Below are 13,021 nucleotides of genomic sequence, written 5' to 3'. Positions count from 1 at the left end.
CAAACATGAACAATTACACGGTGTTTCTCCTAAAATTTGCCAAAACCCAGTGGGTGGACAGTCGAGGGCAGGGTGTCAAACAGGCGGCCCGCGGGCCGGATCAAGCCCACTAGCCTTGCGAGACAACGCTGAAAGAAGTGCGAAAAAAAACGAGCTGTAGGTTGAAATATGTCCACTTAATGTTGCCAAAACCAGGTGCCTCTCACAAACGCAGTACTGTTACTTGTACCTCTGGTACGTACGTGTGTGTGTGTATACGTGTATGTAGCTCTCTCTCTCTCACACACACACCGAAAGAATGTTTGTTCAAGCGCCGAGCAGGGAGGCAATGGGTACCAATGTTGTAAGTCTTAGGTATGACCTGGCCGAGGCTTGACCCAGCAACCTCCCAGTCTCAGGGCGGGCCCCTTACCCCAAGGCCACCGAGCTGCATTAAATTAATAAAAAAAAAAATATATACAACTATATTATGATAGCCTTTGTTGGTAATGAACTTTTAACTAATTCTTTTTATACTAGGCAACTACACAACAAAAGAATAAAAATATTAAATCTTAAGTGATAGTCAAAAGTTATTGTATATTAGTTTTTCATATTTACAATTCAACTTATAACTAATGTCGACCGAAACAACACATAACCGCTGAAAAACATGCAAAATATGAAAAAAATTTAACACAAAAACAAGAAATATCATTATCGTCTACAGAATATTAGGAACAACAATTTAGGAACAAAACATGTTAAGCTCTGAGGGACTGATTCAGATTCTTTTGTCAGTGATACAGTGCACAATTTTCTGAAGTCATTAATTACTTAAAATGACTCCAAATAAGGATAATTTTTCTTGCTTTTGTCCTTTGTATTGCAATCTCTCTTGAAACTGTTCCTGTGCTCAATGTGCTACTGCGGCAATCTCCCCGCAACCCCTCCCGCCTCTGTTCTGCGGACAAAAACACTCATATTAACCAATTAACTAAAATTGAATGAGATGGATTTTTTAATACATTGGATCCAAGAGTGTGTGCAAGGGATAGATGTGAATGGCGAAGGCTAGTTAAGAATGACTGATATTGACGCATATGATGCTGAGGGGGTAAACCAGTGTATGCTGTCAAGCCTCTGCTGATGAAGGGTTGCATGGCACAGCAACTCACCCCTTTTGAAGTTGTGGGCCTAATGTTTGTTGTCAGGTTGGGAAAACGGAAGGGGAATGGATGTTTGGTGAATAGGAGTGTGTTCAAAACTAGCTACCTTCCACTAGGGGGATATTGCTTTGGTATATAGATGGATAAAAGTATTGTTAAAAAAAATGCCAGGGTTTTTGGGTTATTTTGACGATTATGCACTATACTATTGGCCAATTATGAGACTGTTCTTTGATAACCACACCCTTTAAGGTTGATCTGCTTTTTAAAAGAGATTTAATAAAAAAATAAAGTGCTCAGAGGGGGACCTTTAGAACAGATTGGAATGTTTTCATCTTGAGGGTTTTTGTACTGTTCTCCTTCAAGCCCAACATTTTGATGTATTTTCTCCTTATTTTGAGTGTTGAGTAAACTATAAATTGATCAAAAACTCAACTGATTGGTGTGTGTGTTTGTGTGTGTTTTACACCTGCTTTGCAATTCTGCCGGACGAGTTCCAGAGGACTGAGAAGCCGAGGAGGATCCGGAGATTCCCATTTCTCCTGGTTCAGCATTTTATCTTCATTGAGTTCATTGGTTGAGATGGTCCACAAGGATTTTCTCTTCTTTAGTTTGGGCTTTTCCACATCTATGGTTGAGCTTTTCAATGCTTTCTTAGGTTGTGCCGGCGCTGCTGGCTTGGTGGGTTCTCGGCGACCGGCTTTGGGTTTTTTAATGCGGGGTTCCTCGTTTCTCACCTCAGGCTGCGTCGTATTTTGAGGGCAACTCAACCACCACTCCCCAGGTGTGTTTCTTTTCCTTCTCAGTTGACTGTCTTTGGGTGGACTCTGGATGGAAACGGGCGACTGAAAATCGAACGTCCGTGCTGCCGAATCCAGAGGGGGGTCAAGTGTCTCCAAGTGGAAATCTGTGAGATATAAGCTGCATTTGTAAGGTTCATGAGATGTTTTTCAGGAGACAATAGTGAAGAGATAAAAGAGTGATAAAAGGAGTCTTTGAGGCCCACTGATGGGAACATTAAAACAATACTTCACGGATTTCTTTACCCATGACAAAATCAGTCGACGGTCTCCAATATAAATTTGTACCAATTTCAGTATTTATTTTTTTAGAAAGAAATTCCAGACAACAGAGCGTATCTGATTAAAAGTTGCATGCTAAAATTTAAGAACAAAACTCAATTTTGCCCACGATCCCTGCCATGCCCCGCACACCTGACGATGTTTTCAACTGCTTTGTTTTCTTTTCTGCTGAGTTAACTTCACATGTTTTTCCTGATTATGTGACCATTCAAAATCTCGATTACTTAGACAAGCACATATTTACTACTGCTACGAAAGAAAATGCGAATAAGAGCTGCGATGTGTAAAATGTAAGCCGTATGATTCCAGACGACAGCGCCAGGGCAACCATACCGTGGAGATTGCCAGACAGCGCAGACCTGTCTTTGTGTGTTGTTGGTATTGGTTGTTGCGGTGATAATGGACCAAATTTCATTCGCTTGTTAGCGATCCTTGGGGGTTCAAGGAAACTTCAGCGACCATAAATGCAGACCATTTACCATTTCTGACGTAGATGCCAATGATGCGGAAAAAGAACAACATTTTTAGATAACTTCAACTGCTGTTTAATGTGGATGCATAAATTGAGGACTTGATTTGTGGGTGAATAAAATTGAAATATGGAATAAAGTACTGTCAAAACTCCCCCCTTTTCTCCCCCCAGTATTATAGGAATAATATTGTGCGACATCAGTGTTTACAGAAGTTACCACAGTGTTTTGTATGTAGAGTGCATACAAAGCAGTGGCACAGTGAGCCCTGTAGGGGACCGCACGCTTTCCTCTTCAGTTTCGTTGAGTTCATAAAGAGGAAAAGCGTCTCATTTTTCTTTTTTTACACCTCGTGCCCGTTACAGGGGCGTTACTTTTGCCAATCAAACCACAAACGTGTGCTAACCCACTAATTTATTTTTATTGTGGTAATGCTATTATAGTGTGTTCTATGACTGCCCCGCCACGATTTTATGTCTGTCTCTATTGATTTGAAGGTCTCTTACCTGAAGAAAGAGCCCGGTCAACATCATCATCCTTCTTGCTGCTAGGCTCGGGAGGTTGTGCTCTAATCTTTTTTACCTTTGCAGCACGCCTGCTGCTTTTGGAATTTTCTTGCCTAGCTTTTGAAGGTGTCTTCAACATGGATAATGACGCCACTGTTGGGTTATCAGTAACACTGCCAACTGCCACTGGACCGTCCAGCTTCTTGAACATACTTTGAGGATTGTTTTTTTTGGGAGTTTTAGTCTTCTGATACCTCGATTCATTCTTTTTTACTCCCAGGTGTTTTGTGTTTTTTTTGTGGTCCGTTTTCACTTTAGGCGTCAGCTCGCGTGTTGGATCAGTCTCCTGCAAGCGGTCTGTGGAACCTCTGTCTGTTGCATTGCCTTTGGACTCTTTTTCCTTATTCTGCTTTTTGCCTGATTTAGTCGGAATGTAAATGTGATCCGGTATATCATCTAAGATGAGGAAGTCTTCCTCCAACTCTGTTCGGGGTGTGGCAGCCTTCGGTGGTGCACTAGCATTCCTGGAAGAAAAAAAGGGCACTTGAATGACACGATTAGTCGACCTTGTCGACAAAAATTGAGAATAGACTATTGTCACGAACAGAGAAAGGCATCTCTTCATGAATATAATCTCTGCTGTGAATCGCGCGTGTGCAATAGCCTATATCGTCTGTGTCTCTCAGTAACATAAGCATCCAGAAATGGGCGTCAACATAAACTATGCGTACCAAAACTTTCCAAGTTTTGTAGAATTTTAGCCTGAATACAGCCAATAAAAGAACTACTTGTGAAGTTTGTAAAGTAAACCTTGCGCATCATGGCGGTAGATCAGGTGACGCATGAACATTTAAAGAGCATGTCAGACAGTTAAACGAAACGGTTTCAACCAACTTTCCAAAGCCAGTGACTAGTGGACTATTAAAAAAGTTGTTAGTTGCAGCCATGTTATAAAATACACAGAAAGGTATCATGTTATTCCTCATGAAATGATCTGAAATGATCTGCATTTATATAGCGCTTTTCAAGTCAATGACTTCCCAAAGCGCTTTACATTGTGCTTCACATTTCCCAATAGCGGCCGTGATCTGTGCAGCCATGTAAGGCGCTAACCTGCTTATTGGGGGTAATTGGGGGTTCAATGTCTTACCCAAGGAACTGGGATCCCTTAATCCTAAGACGATCGCTCTACCTCCTGAGCTACTGCTGGAGGCTGTACTTGAATTCAGTTATTACATTTAAGTCTCAAATACCTTAGCTCTGCTTAGCTTTTGATGCTAACTTTCTAAAATACTCAAATATAAGGATATAAAGTCCACTAAACGTCACTATTTTTTTCATGTTCTGAAATATAATCACTGTTTTGTACTTCGGTCAGTTGAACTCACAGGACAGTTTTGGCCTTGCTGGAGTCTTGAACCTTCTTCAAGAAAGCCCAGATGTCAATTTTGACTGGAGGTGGTGGCAAGCTCTCAGTTATGGAATTCCTAAAAACGTCATCCTCGCCCATGTCATCAGCAGACCCACTCGGCTCCGGCTGCACAGATTCGCTGACAAGAAAATAAAGACACCTAAGAGAAAGACCGTTGTGCTGTTCTTTGAAAATATGCCGACACAACCACCACTTATGAATAAAGTAAATAAGTAAACTAGAAGCCAAAACTCAAAGCTTTACCGTCGCCATGCACTTGACATCATGCCTCATAAAAGCATACTCAACATTACAGAGGTGGTAAAAAAGCTTGCGACACCACAAATATATGGTTCAAATTATCCTTTACAAAACCATGTATCGGTACTGTATTTTCTGGACTATATAGAAAAAAATTTGCCAGAGAATCAAAAGTGCGCCCTATAGTCCGGAAAACATAATAGGTTGGAAAGTTTTCTTTTTTAAAACTGAATCATAATATTGGAAATGCAAACGCAGTCTGTATAGAAACGGCAAATTCCGAGAAAGCCGTGAAAACCTGTTCTTGGCAGAAGTGATGGCCTCTTCTCTCATTTTCCTGACACAATATCATTGGAAGATACTTTTGCTTCCTGTTTTTGAACCACTGCCTCCCTGGGGCCCATACCGAACAAACGCAGTAAAATAAAACAACATTGTATCACAACCTTGCAGTCTTCACGAAGCACACAAGATTCTGAATCTGAATTGATCGAAAAGAGATAAAGGCATTGTGGGAGGTAGTTCAGCCTCAATAGTGTTTGCATTTCCTGGACGAAGTGACACAAACCGATGGTCGACAAGTTGAGTCCGTCATACGCCGGAATATCACAAAGTTCGAATCTTATACGTTTTTGGGCAGGCTAAATAATTTTTTGTTGATCTTGTATACTAAGGTAAATACCAGTTATAGGGGCTGAAAAACATCTTACGACACACCGTGAAAATGTTGTAAAGGGTGTGTCGTCGTATCTCATGGGTCCCCTCCAGTATTGAATAATAGACAAAAAATATGAAAAGGGAATTTTTTTCTTTTAGGCTAATCTAACTTTTAAAAATGTTTTTAATTGTATCAATTATATACATATAAAAAATAAATAGCAAACCTTGATCCTTGCATTTGCTGATTCCCAACATTACTGGCTGTTGGACGTTCTTTGTGGCTGCAGGAGAATAGTAACAGAACTGTAAATTCATTCATTTGACTACAGTGAAAATGACTACATTTTACAACATACATCGGCATCTCCAAAATCTTCTTGTGACTGCTTGAAGGCTTGCTTAAAACAACCTTTCTTGGAGGGGACTCTTCACATCTATAGGAAGTACAGTGTTAGTAATACAGTAAGCAGAAGCCCAACACCAGAAATTTGATGAAGTAATTCTGACCTATCAGCAGCTTGCGTGTCCGTTGCCATGTCCTTACCACCTTCACAGTCAAACAAGATTGGCGAGAGCGCTTTGCCATTGCCATTGGACTTCATCTGCACCAAAGTCATACTCGTGGTGCTCTCTAATGGACTGGATGTCTTCAGGGGCCCTTTGAAAGAAACTGTCAAATGGTCGGTGAGAAAAAAAATCATGTATGAAAACCATCAAGTGCGCAAAGAGTTCATGTCCCTTACCGATGTTCAGCACAGGACTTGGTGCACCAGTTGCAGGATGTAGCACGTCCTCTTCAGAAGACTAAAGTTCCATAAGAAAATATTTTTGGTCTAGTGTATTACTGGGAGATATGGTACTTGTATGTATGGCAGGGCTGCAACTCACGACTGTTTCAATAGTCGACTAGGCAGAGACTATTGAAATGGATATTTAATCATTTTTCTTAAATTTAGCAGAAAGTTAATTTAATTATGTGGCAAAAAATAATGGCGGCACGGCAGCTGGGCGGTTAGTGTGCAGCCCCACGGTGCAGAGGTCCAGGCTTCAATTCCAGCTACCCCATCCTCCCCGTGTGGGGTTTAGATTTATCTTCATGCCTGCATGGATTTCCTCTGCGCACTCCTGTTTCCCTCTCACAGTCCAAAAACATGCATTAATTGGCCGGTCCGAATTGTCCCGAGGTGTGAATGAGCGAGCGAATTGTCTGTCTCTGTGTGCCCTGCGACTGGCTGGCAACTAGTTCAGGGTATCCCCTGCCCACTGCTCGAGGACAGCTGAGATGGGCTCCAGCATCCCCGCGACCCTACTGAGTAAATGGATGGATGGAAAATAATAATAAACAGAAGAAAATTTGGTCCAATGAAAAATGCATGTTTCATTGACAACTTTAAGGATTTGTACAAAATGTAAAGAAAAATGCCCCATCTAAAACCAGTGATCGGTCAGTAAGCATAAATCCATTAAATAAAACTATTTTTTTAGGGAGAGGCAAAAAAATAATTAAAATCTAGTAAAGTTTTGTATCCTTGTAGAGCAGAAACAGGAACATTTAGCAGCAGTAGAACAAATATGTACATTCTGTGAAGTACATTCAGTATAACAAAAGTACGTACAGATTCTCAACAGTTTGAAATGGCTTTAACAACTGACATTAATGTTTTCCTCGAACTTAATTTCAAATGTTTTAGGGCACATTCTAGCATCTCTCACAAGCTGCATTTTAAAGTGAAATATGTGGGTTTAAAATGGACAATGCATCTCATCTTGAACGTTACTTGAATCTTACTGAAGCGAGTCAGACTTTCTCACTATTCTCTTTGTTTGTGCATTACTTCTTATTGCGTATTCGCCATAGCCAAGCTAAAATACTGAACTTTAGAAGTTTTGGTACGCGTACTTGATGTTAAATCAATTATTTCTGTATGTTACAGCCTGAAACAGACGTTATTGCAAATGAGGGATTCTGAGCAGAGATTATATTGCCTCACTCTGAAGAATGTGTCTGGCATTCTTTGTCGACAATTTCTGTTATCAATTTTTGCTGACAACATTGACTTATCCGTTGCAGCCCCAATGTATAATATGTGTTTTCCCTTTCAGTTCTGAGACATAATAAAGCACTAAACTGTGTAACTGAGCTGATCTGAATGTATGTTGTCATTCTTTATTTTTATATTTTTTGGGGGGAAAGATTTGCAGCAAATAGGCACTAGTTAGAAAAACTGTAAATTGCACCATTTGATACATCACTTGAATTTGATTTTTCAACTCAATAAATCCTTCAAAAATGGTCATCAGTATGTGCATCCCACCCACTAACCCCAAACGGTACTGAAAATAAGTCCTGAAATATGTGATTTTTTTGTGGCAGGCCTAAATGGTGAAACTGAAGCTCCGAAACTCTAGTCCCTCAAAGGTGAGCTTATGGGCTGTCATTATGTGTACCATTGTGGGGTTTTGAGTCGCGTCCACCGTTGTAGCACATCCCATCATCTGGTGTTCCTCGCCATCTGACTCAGATAGTAAAAGAGCCGGTGGGACTTTATGAATGGGAGAGTCTGCGTAGAACCAACAAATGTAAGGTTTAGTGATATGTTGACAAAATATTGATTTGGGTAATTTTCATTGTGCTTCTTATGCCTTTTTTGCAGACATACTGTCACATATAATGTTGAAACTTGTGCTAGAAAATTGATTTGCCAGGTGCCCCTTAAGGTTTATTGGTAAGAAAATAGACCATTGTTTTTTCAGTGAGTGTTTAAAGTGTTTTGAGGCACCTTGATACATTGCTACTCCAAAAGGACAATGTTTTTTTATGGATGTTCACAATGTTTTTTGTATTGTTACCAAATGTAAAATCTATTGCACCCTGGTCATCCTGGGGATTACCACTTATGAGGCCCCTTCTCAAGGTTTCTTATTTTACTCGTGCTAAGGTTTTGAGTTTTTCCTTGCCCGCATGTTGGTTTAGAATCAGGGGATGGTGTAATTCAGATTCAGATCTACTTTATTGTCATTCTAGTACACGTGTATACAGAACGAAATGTCGATACATCTGACCCGCACAGTTTCCTTGAATGTACAGATATAAATAAAATGTTGTATTGAGTTGGAGTATTGAGTACTAATAATATACTAAATAATTATGGCTATCTATAGTATTTTACAGTAGTGCAAATAGTGCAAGAGGAGCAGCTAACCAGAGGTATAGCAGAAGCATTTGCAGATTATTATAAAGAATTATACAAGGACTCAGGGGCAGCACGGCGGCGCAGTGTTTAGCGCTTGTGCGGCACAGTTCATGTCATGGGAACCTGTCGTGGGTTTAAATCCAGCTCCAGACTTTCTGTGCGGAGTTTGTATGTTCTCCCCGTGCTTGCGTGGGTTTCCTCCGGGCACTCTGGTTTCCTCCCACATTCCAAAGACATGCATTTCAGGTGAATTGGCCGGTCCAAATTGTCCCTAGGTGTGAATGAGCGAATGAGTTGTCTGTCCCCGTGTGCCCTGCGATTGGCTGGCAACCAGTTCAGGGTGTCCCCTGCCCACTGCCCGATGATTGCTGGGATGGGCTCCAGCCCCCCCGCGACCCTACTGAGGATAAGCGGTACGGCTATTGAGATGAGATGAGACAAGGACTCAGAAAATGACTTAGATAACTACACGGCACAAGCTTTTTAGGAAAACTACATTTACCAACACTAACAGGAGGGGATATATTAGAAATTATTCGCCCCATTTCAAAACAGGAAATACAAGATACAATAAATAACTTAAAAATAAATGAATCACCAGGAACGGATGGATTCCCGGGGGTGTTCTACAAAAGCTTTAAGGAAGAAATAACACCAGTACTGCATGAAGTATTTAACTATGCTCTAACAAAAGGAGATCCCCCCAAATCATGGTCGGAAGCCATCACAACAGTCTTGCACAAAGAAGGAAAAGACCCAATATTGTGTGAAAGCTATAGACCAGTTAGTTTACTTTGCAATGATCTAAAAATTCTTACAAGCATACTGGCAAAAAGAATGCAGAAATTTATAGCGAAATTAATTAGAAATGATCAAACAGGGTTTATTCCGGGAAGGCAGGGTGCAAACAATATTAGGATACTAAACATAATTACGAGCACAAAATCTAAGACCCACCCCTCGATGTTACTGAGCTTGGATGCACAAAAAGCTTTCGATAGGGTGAAATGGAGCTTCTTACATCAATCACTCATAGCTTTTGGCTTCCCTCAAAAATTTGTTGAATGGGTGAAAATAATCTATAAAAATCCTAAATCTCGTTTTAGAGTAAATGGTCACTGTTCAGATTTCTTTGATATCAAAAGAGGAGTCCGGCAAGGGGATTGTTTAAGCCCACTCTTGTTTGTAATAAGCATAGAACCACTCGCAGAATCAATTAGATAAAATGAGCAAATAAGGGGGATATTTGATGAAGGAGGAACAGAACATAAAATATCATTGTTTGCAGACGACCTGTTGGTAATGCTGAAGGAACCTTCGTTATCAATACCACCACTGTTGGAGAGCCTTAAAATATATGGAGAAGTAGCTGGGTATTCAAATAATGAGAGCAAATCAATAGCAATGATGATATCAGGAAAATGTCCAACAGATGTGATTGAAAGATTTGATTTTAAATGGACAAATAAAGGGTTTAAATATTTGGGGGTGACCATTACACCACATTCCACACAGCTGTTTGATGCAAATTATGGAATGTTGATAAAAGAAATAAGGAAAGATTTGGAAAAATGGGAAATTTTGCCCTTAAGTCTTATCGGAAGGATAGAAACAATTGGAATGAATATATTACCAAGACTATTATTTCTGTTTCAATCCCTTCCTACATCCACATTTAAAATGTTAAATAAATTGATAACAAAATTCCTTTGGCAAAACAAGAAACCTAGAATAAAATACAAAACCCTGTTAGCTCTTAAAGAAAAAGGGGGCCTAGACCTACCCAATATTAAAAATTACTATTGGGCAGCTCAAATTAAAGCACTCATCTTGTGGATTACTACAGACAAAGATACGATATGGGTGGACATGGAGCAGCGATCTTGTCCAAATATGCCTGTGGAATCGTTACCATACATATCAGTCACGAGGTGGAAGAAATTAAAAATCCAGAATGAATGGATTAAGGGAACTATTAAAACGTGGTCAACAATACAAAAAAAATTAAAATATCAAGATCTGTGAATAGGGCTACCAAAATAGCGAAAAACCCAGACATTAAACCTGGGGTTATGGAGGTAGGGTTTCAAAAATGGGCCCAAAAAGGACTGATGTTGATTACCCAAGTATTGGAAGCACAGGCAATGAAATCATTCGAACAACTCCAACAAGAATTTGACCTACCTAGAAAGGATTTTTACAAATATTTGCAACTAAGGCATTACCTCCAGAAACACGAGGAATGGGGGAAAATATGTAAGGAGCCAACTAAGGTTGAGGAATTATTAATATCATATACAAAAGGACAATCAATAAAGGGGTTATATCAAAACTATATAAAGCCCTGAGAATGGATCTCAGTAATGAGGACATGGCAGTTAAGGAAAAATGGGAACAAGAAACTAATGTAGCGATAAAAGACAAAGAATGGGAAAAAACATTGAAAGAGGGACACAAAATAACCAACAGCCCAGCCCGACTTGGAGGGAGTTTGAATGGAAAGTAAAAATGCGATTCTTCTATACACCCTCTATCACTTCAAAATATAAAAATACCTCAAATCTATGTTGGCATAACTGTGGGGGGGTCGGAGAATTTACGCATATTTTCTGGAATTGCCCTGTAATATTAAATTTTTTGAGAAGTATCCAGAGAGAAATAAAATTAATTACTGGCTGGGAGTTGCGGTTGGACCCAAAGGCCTACGTAGTAGGAATTTTGCCAGAAGAATTACTATCTGGTCAACAGAAATATATACTAAGGGTAATGCTTCTGGTAGCAAAGAAAATGATCACAGTGTCCTGGCTGAAACCACAACCTACTGACATAAAACAATGGAGAGACAAATTAAAGCAAATGTACATTATGGAAAAAATCACTGCAAGACTTCAACTGAAACTTGACCAATTCGAGAAAAGATGGAAGCCTATCACACAAATTTTACTTGATGTCTAAACACCTCCCCCTATTTATTATGTACATTTTTTTATATATATATATTTCTTTTTGTATGAATGTATTGTATGAACATTTATTCTTCTTTTCTATTAATAGTATTTTTTATTCTCTGTTGTTTCCTCTGTTATTTATGAGCGTGTCAAGTGTATATATTTTGTGTTGATGTAAGACGGTGGAATCAAACCTCTGTCAAAATTGGTGTGAGAAATAAAAAGTTAAAAAAAAAAAACTCACTTATATCCAATTGCTTATGAATGCCGATGACCTCAGGAAGCTGTCAACCGGACATTCTGTTATTCCCTATATTTCATGTTGATGATGTCTGTGTATTGTCTGTAGAGGCCGTTGCACCATCCATTGCAGCCTGGTCATGCTCAAGGCTGAGATTACCTAATGTACAGTCCCCTTTCATGGCTTCTTTATTTCCTCATGCTGAGGTTTTTGAGTTGTTCCGTGTAGGTTTAGATCAGTGGTTGGTGTAATCGTTTATGTAGTTACCTTTGACACACTTTGTGATCAAGGGCAATGAGCTGACTTTAGGGTGTGGGCCACAAACAATCGTCTTGAAGGCTGGATATGGCCTGCGGGTCGCTAGTTTAAGACCACTCAAAATCTACCGGGTAGATTTTGTTTTGTTGGCAAGTCTTAACGGCAACAAAGGTCATTTATTCAGACAATAAATTAATTAACTCTTCACATAGCATAATAAAGCAATTCAAATAGCAGGGCAAAACCAAAACAAAGTAAAATCACAACAAATACCAACCATTTGCCAATCAAGTGGTGCTTGCCACTTACAGTATTGTTAATAAAATAAACGTTTTGGTTATCATACAAACTCAAAGACTAACATAAATGTTTAAAAAACGTACCCAAGGCGTCAAATATCTTGTTGAGATCTCCCAATGACAGTTTGCCCGTGACTTCTTTTGTTTGTGCCCTGGAGACATTGGCAGTTTGAGCAAGAATCCACAGAAAAACTTCAATTTATTAACAACTTACACGTTTGTGTCCGTCAAATAGTAGAGCTTCCTCTTTGTTTGACTCTACGGACAAAAAAAAAACATGCCTTTTTCATACTCCACACTTAATGTATTCCCAAACGTTTCAAGGCGTGCACGAAAACAAGAAAATAAAAGACCATTCACCATATTTCCAAAGGCGTCCTCTTTGTTTCGGTTAAGTAGTTAACTACCTGTTTCTTCGCGTCCGAACGACAAACTAGTAGGCATCGTTTATTGTGTTTACAGTGAAAGCACGAAGACGTTGGAAGTTACTCCATCATCAAAAATGGCGCCGTGCCGTTCAAAACGATACCGCGCAGGCGCGCT

General features: G+C 39.6%; 1 protein-coding gene across 1 annotated transcript in view; it reads right to left on the bottom strand.

Moving 5' to 3' along the window:
- LOC148372567 (uncharacterized) overlaps positions 1–13,021 on the bottom strand; it is a 20,041-nt gene extending 7,020 nt beyond the window's left edge. The window contains exons 1-11 of the mRNA XM_088327184.1: positions 12,839–13,021; positions 12,693–12,736; positions 12,563–12,630; positions 7,987–8,099; positions 6,282–6,342; positions 6,046–6,208; positions 5,895–5,972; positions 5,763–5,819; positions 4,595–4,756; positions 3,207–3,730; positions 1,618–2,055 (exon numbers count right to left, since the gene is read on the bottom strand). Coding sequence (XP_088183310.1) covers positions 1,618–2,055; positions 3,207–3,730; positions 4,595–4,756; positions 5,763–5,819; positions 5,895–5,972; positions 6,046–6,208; positions 6,282–6,342; positions 7,987–8,099; positions 12,563–12,630; positions 12,693–12,736; positions 12,839–12,841 — 1,711 coding nt within the window. The 5' untranslated portion in view covers positions 12,842–13,021. The remainder of the gene's footprint in view (positions 1–1,617; positions 2,056–3,206; positions 3,731–4,594; positions 4,757–5,762; positions 5,820–5,894; positions 5,973–6,045; positions 6,209–6,281; positions 6,343–7,986; positions 8,100–12,562; positions 12,631–12,692; positions 12,737–12,838) is intronic.

The sequence above is a fragment of the Urocampus carinirostris genome, chromosome 2 (assembly GCF_059441175.1).
Source record: "Urocampus carinirostris isolate Australia breed hairy pipefish chromosome 2, RoL_Ucar_1.0, whole genome shotgun sequence".
Lineage (NCBI taxonomy): Eukaryota > Metazoa > Chordata > Actinopteri > Syngnathiformes > Syngnathidae > Urocampus > Urocampus carinirostris.
The sequence above is the reverse complement of the archived record's forward strand: the minus strand, read 5'-3'. Positions and strand labels throughout refer to the sequence as shown.